Source organism: Cyprinodon variegatus, unplaced genomic scaffold (genome assembly GCF_000732505.1).
Source record: "Cyprinodon variegatus isolate N-32 unplaced genomic scaffold, C_variegatus-1.0 Scaffold1461, whole genome shotgun sequence".
Taxonomy (NCBI): domain Eukaryota; kingdom Metazoa; phylum Chordata; class Actinopteri; order Cyprinodontiformes; family Cyprinodontidae; genus Cyprinodon; species Cyprinodon variegatus.
Genome location: NW_015151914.1, coordinates 48,840 through 54,629, shown reverse-complemented (window position 1 = coordinate 54,629; position 5,790 = coordinate 48,840). Strand labels below are relative to the sequence as shown.

The 5,790-nt window shown below is 42.1% G+C and overlaps 1 protein-coding gene across 1 annotated transcript in view; it reads right to left on the bottom strand.

Annotated features, from left to right (window-relative positions):
* LOC107103487 (phosphatidylinositol 4,5-bisphosphate 3-kinase catalytic subunit gamma isoform-like) overlaps positions 1–5,790 on the bottom strand; it is a 39,730-nt gene that overhangs the window by 14,683 nt on the left and 19,257 nt on the right. The window contains exons 6-8 of the mRNA XM_015403211.1: positions 5,338–5,481; positions 5,167–5,257; positions 4,371–4,501 (exon numbers count right to left, since the gene is read on the bottom strand). Of these exons, the coding sequence (XP_015258697.1) occupies positions 4,371–4,501; positions 5,167–5,257; positions 5,338–5,481 (366 nt within the window). The remainder of the gene's footprint in view (positions 1–4,370; positions 4,502–5,166; positions 5,258–5,337; positions 5,482–5,790) is intronic.

Here is a 5,790-nt window from a genome sequence, read left to right as displayed (position 1 = left end):
AGTTTATATTAACAGTTCTCACTACTTTGTATGAGAGCTTTTCAGTAGGTTATATAAGAGGTAAATGTTTTCACTAGTTTAGTTTATGGCAGACTCCACTTCTAGACTTTAGAAGTTGTTGATGAATGCGTTGACTAACAGGGGGGCAGGAGGTGGATCAGACCTGCTTCTAGATGTGCATAAATAAGTGGAGGCAGAAACACGAGGGGTGCAAACCATATCCAGAAAGCTAAAATCGTGGACCGCCTCTCCACAGAAGATGAAACTAAGCTCAACACAAGTCGTGTTCCTCAGAAACCTCAGCAAAGAACGCCAGAAATATAAAAGGTCTGCCCCCTCCCCTATTCCTGTCAGGTGACTTTGAAATAAAGAGCTGTTTTTTTAAGAAGGTGTTTGTTAATCTTTTGTTTCCTTTTTTCTTGCCCCACGTCAACCAAACCACCCAAATATCTGATTATCAGTCCATTTCTGGCTTGGCTCACCTGTCAGGGAGGCAGCAACAGGCTCACTTCAACAGATTATTTTGTTTACTAAGTTCAAGGATGTTTGTGAAATGATCCAGCCTTTAATCAAAGAGTACAAGTTTGCAAACCTTTACTTTCTAGACTAGTGCTGTGCATGTGTCTGTGGACTCTCGCGTTTAAAGGGACTGCTGAGCATGTAGAGTAGGCCAAAGCAAAAGCAGGAATATGTCTCAGGGGCAGAGGAAAGGAAAAGAGGAGGGTTGCAGCGGCCAGGAAACGAGCTCAAAGTTAGCTCTAAGGTTCCTACGAAGCGGGATGGGAGGCGGATTCATGCAGGGCGTCTTCGTGCAGTAACATGGCGTTGCTTTTTAACTGATTAGCTCACATGGTGGAAAACTTCCAGTGATTATGAAGGAACCAATCGTTGAGTAAAGCTGATGCATCCTTTAAAGTAACACAGCCGGTGGACATTTTGTTATGATTTTGGCGCTGATGGCTGGTTTGATTGCTCATTTTATTCACCTTTTTAGCTCTGCCCTGTTTCTTATCACTGCTCATCTGATCCACCTACTCCTGTTTCCATTTAAACTCCTTGGTCCCAGCCATCAGTTCCAGATTATTGTTGAACCTTTGGAATTGAGAGATTTCTAGTGTTTCTATAGTGTTCTGTTTGCCTGATCCTGAATTGTTTCTGTATTTGGACCTTTGAGCCTGCCTGCACCTGTCTGATCTGTTTGCCTGGCCTGTCTTTGGACTCTTGTTGGATCCTTCTGTGGACTAAATCTGGATCTGCCTCTAGACTTTGCCCTGTGGATTATCATGCCTTCCTTCTTTAGCTCAGATCTGATCTCCTGTCAGATCTGCAGCCTTCTAGGCTTCCGCATCTGGAACCCTTTGGCAGCATTTGCAACCAGCTGGTTGTCTGGGCATGAACTGACCTGTAAAACCAGGTTAAACTGGGCTTACTATGTATGATTTTTTGCCATTTTTGGGCCGACTTTCCACTCATGCAAGATTTTTTTATCGGGGTGACTTTTAGCTTGATCATGCGTCGTGTAGTATAGTGTACCGGGGGTTACGAGGGGCGATCAGCCGCTAACGACCACCTCCCCATCAGGAATCTTAAGGTCGGGAGAAAATCAAACATGTTTGAAATTCAGTCGGCCGTCGTAAGGCGGTCGAGGGCAAATCACTCAGTGCCCAAAAAAGGATTCTTCTTCTTCTTCCTCTCTGCTGTAAACCCAGCATCATGGCGGGGGGGCAATGAGTGAAATGGAGTTCTTTTTGTCCAACTGTCAGACCGTAGTAGCCACGTTAGCTCAGCCATGTCTTCGTCCAAATCCGTCGTCTCCTTTTCCTTTTAGGGCTTTCAGCACTAAATTGCCCAAATATCCAAGGCAGCGCGTTTCACTCTAGTGAGCTTCATGTTCCTCTGCTACTGGTTTGGCTTCCAGATAGACGAGTCCCAGTAGCGCCATCTCACTGCGGAGCTGAGTCCCACCTGGTTTTTAGACGTACAGTGTGAGCAGGTAGATCGCATCAGAGCGTCGGGTCGCACAGTGAGAGAACTAACATGGTGAGCTGTGAACTCGATGAAACCGAGCTGTAGCTGCGTGCAACGATCGAAAACATTTCAGTTTATTCCCGGCTTTAGAGACTCACGTGTTCCTAATGACCTCCGTCCGATTATTGTGGTCACTAACCTGTGTTTCTCTCTGATAGACATTGTTGTTATAGACTTTAGCCTTTGATACAGTGGATCCACAGCCTGCTTCTCTAAATAAATGTTTGAAGTTTTTCCACTTTTGCCTGAATTCTGGGTCCCGCTCTTCTGAGTCTCCACACATTTAGTCTTTAATGAAGGCAGCAGTGGTGAGGAAGGACTACATACAGTATGTCGCTCAGATTTCTGATTGTGTCTTAAAGGGTCAGAAACCACCTGCTCTACATTGTTTGGCCCAGAACATGAGGAGAGTTTATGGTTGTTCTAACAGACACCTGTTAATCCTGGAAATAACCATGGATTTGATATAATTTACATTGATTGGTTTTTAAATGAATTTCTTCCCACATATTTGGATGGTGGATTAAGCAGAGTTGGGAGGGACTGCATCCATTTACTGGGTGAAGGAAGGTCTTCCTCATGGATGTCACCTGGTGACCTTATGTGTGTTTATAAGGCCCTCATCAGCCAGCAGGTGGTAAAAGCCTGACCTCAGCCTCACCTTTCATCACCTGGCAGGTGTTCCTGGTGGAAAAACTAAATGTCCCACCAGATATTCATGAATTTATGACAAACTATTTTAACTTGTTTATGATTTTCAGATCAAGCTTACTGGGAGAATAATGGTGGACTTGGAGACCAGATTTCTGGGTCAATGCTGGAAACATGTGAACATAAAAATAAAAACAGGCAGGTGTACGGAAGCCCTGAAAGGCCAGTTAAAAAAAATCCTACTTCTGATGTAAACAATTTTCATATTTTTTGTGTTATCTAATATTCTGAGATACTGAATAAAAACTTGAACTGTTTCAGTATGTGTGTAATAAATGCATATGATCTAACTTTTCACTTTTAGAAAGAATTTACTGAAATGAATAAACCTTTTTGTGACGTTCTAAGTGTGAAACCAGCTCATATATATCACCACTTTAAATATTAAGTTGTTTAATAAGAACAGCTATCAGATTGAGGGGAATGGTTTCTTCAGTCTGATCTCACTAGACCCCCAAGGGGGGGCCCATGGATGGTGCTAGGGCCGCCCCCAACCACTCATCGATGCTGATTTAGAGAAAAAAAATACAAATTTTATGTTATATATTCTTGAGATGTGCAAATTAAATATTTAATCTTTAATGACGAGTAAAGAAGTTTCATGCATTGTCAGACTGGTGACATATTTCCACCCTGGGGGGCATAAATCTTCCTCCATAGACTCTGGTTAAAGTGTCCAGTGCAGACGCTCCTGTTCAATGCTAAAGATAGGAGCATCCTGGGGAGCAGCTCTCCTGCACCCAGAGCTGAAAGCAGCTTTATTTGCTCTCCATCTCCCACAGCGCTGACGTCACAATCGTCTGTTAGAAAGGGCAGCTGATTGACAGGTTTATAGGATTATTTAGCAACAAGGCTAGGCTAACTGCATGTAGCGAGGCTAAGGCTTTATCCTGCTTTCCCTGCCTTCCCAGCCTTTTTCAAACATCAGGATCTGATCCAGCCTGGATAAAGACAGCTAGGACTGATTTAAAGCACTTTGCAGAACATTTTAGAATGATGTTTATTGTTGTTGACATTCATATAAATATACTGCTGTAATACCTTATTGTGCATTTGATTGGTTTTTGGTATAAGTCTATTTGGAAGTTATAGACCCCCTGAAATAAAGTCCACCAGTTGCCAATGGTCAGTCCCTTTCATGGCATTTTGCAGACATGCAGTTTGCCCTCCGGTTGCCCAGACCTGAGGCATGCTGACAGTGTTACTGACTGTCCATCAATGCAGCAGAACAGCTGGTTGAACAGATGTTAACTGCCTTACTGACAGGCAGTCTCTCTCTTTTTCTCTAAAATAGTGGATCGAACCAAAGGAGCGTTTGAGTGGGCCGATGCCTTCTGTATCTCCAGGAGTTATGGGGCGTGAGATAACCCACACATAAAACCCACCTAGCAGCCCTTATTTATGTATTGATTTATCGCAACACCTTCCAGCTCTGTGCATGTGTCTATAATTATGTTAGAAAAACCTTTTTCAGGGTTTGTAACAAAACTTTGGCAAGGAAGACATGTAGGCTTTATTGGTTAGGAAGTGCTCTGGTTCTCTGAGCTGCTGAACTTTTTCAAACAATCCTTCCTCTGGGATTCAGACCCAATGAGAAGAACTGTGGTTGCTGTAGGAAAGATCTGACTCACTATTTCCTGCAGGGGACACTTGGACCTGAGCCACTCGAACAGAGCGTCATTCCTGAAGGTGGCAGTCGTTCCGCCCAGACTTCTCTGAACAGCGGCAATGGTGGCTGCATTCCTCACGATTTCAATCATTCCTGAAGGCACAAACCTTTCATTAAGGAACTAATCGATTTTATGGAGTTGAAATGTCTTTAAAGCTGAAATAATCAAAAACAAGCTCTTTAAATGGTAACCTTGAAAAAGGAATCTGTCTCTGAAGGGAAAATGTTTCTGAAGCTCCTGCACAGACTGAGCAGTTTGGTGATTTCATTTTGTTCTTTTAGTTACATTTTAAACCAATGAAAGGAGAACACATTAAAGACATGAAACCAGGGCTGCAACTAATGATTATTTTGATAACTGATTAATCTGGTGATTGTTATATATATTAATCGATTAATATTCAAATAGCCAAAGGTTCCGTATAGAGGTTTTTTTTTTTATTAAATTAATCCAGGTACACTAAAACTTTTTCGACTTCTGGAGTTCTGGACGGGGGAAAAAGTGTTTTTATTTTCTTAAATGCAAAATATTTAAATTTTTTACAATTTTGGTATAATTACTGTCCTAAGTGGGTTTGATTTGTCAGCTAAAGGCATGTTTTATAGTCTCTATACTCCAATTAACAATGAATCGACTACTAAATAATTATTTTAATAATACATTCATCTCCCTTTCCTGAATAAACGAGTTCAGATCAGTTTCAGCAAACAGGTCAACAAAGGTTTTAAACTGCAGAGAGCGCACATGCTCAGCATACCAATGTTGTGTCCGGTGGAGATGCATCCATATGGAATGAGGTTGAGGTCCAGAGATTTCTCCTGCCATATGGACTCCATCACCACCAGGGTCTGAGGCAGAAGGGTCTCATGTTCAGTGATTCAGAGGAAACATGTGAGGCAGAATCAGGAGGATCTCTGGTCTGTCTCACCTGGATAACTAGCATGTCCTGCCTCAGGTCGTCTCCCTCTTTGAAGATGATCCCTACTGGTGTGTTGGAGGTGGGGGATGGCATCGGTGAAAACTCCAGCCAGAGAGGCTTCTTCTTCGAGGCCATCACTTTGCATCTGTCCAGCTGCATCAGAGGAAAAAGTTTATTTATTTGGCTCCAGTTCAACATCTCATTTCATTTCCCTGCAAAACTCCTGTTTCCAGCATCTTATCCCCTTTGGTTTGCATCATTATTCACTGTTATATGCAGCGACCGCTTCTGTAATATTTGAAGGTTGATTGACTAAGTAGGCCATTAAAATCTTTATACCTTCACCAGCACAGTAGATATCACTTCAATATCAATTTAACACTGAAATAAAAAAAAATAAAAATTTTCCATTTTAAAATCTAAAGTGTTTTTTGAAGTAGAGAACAACAATCGTTCAGTTTG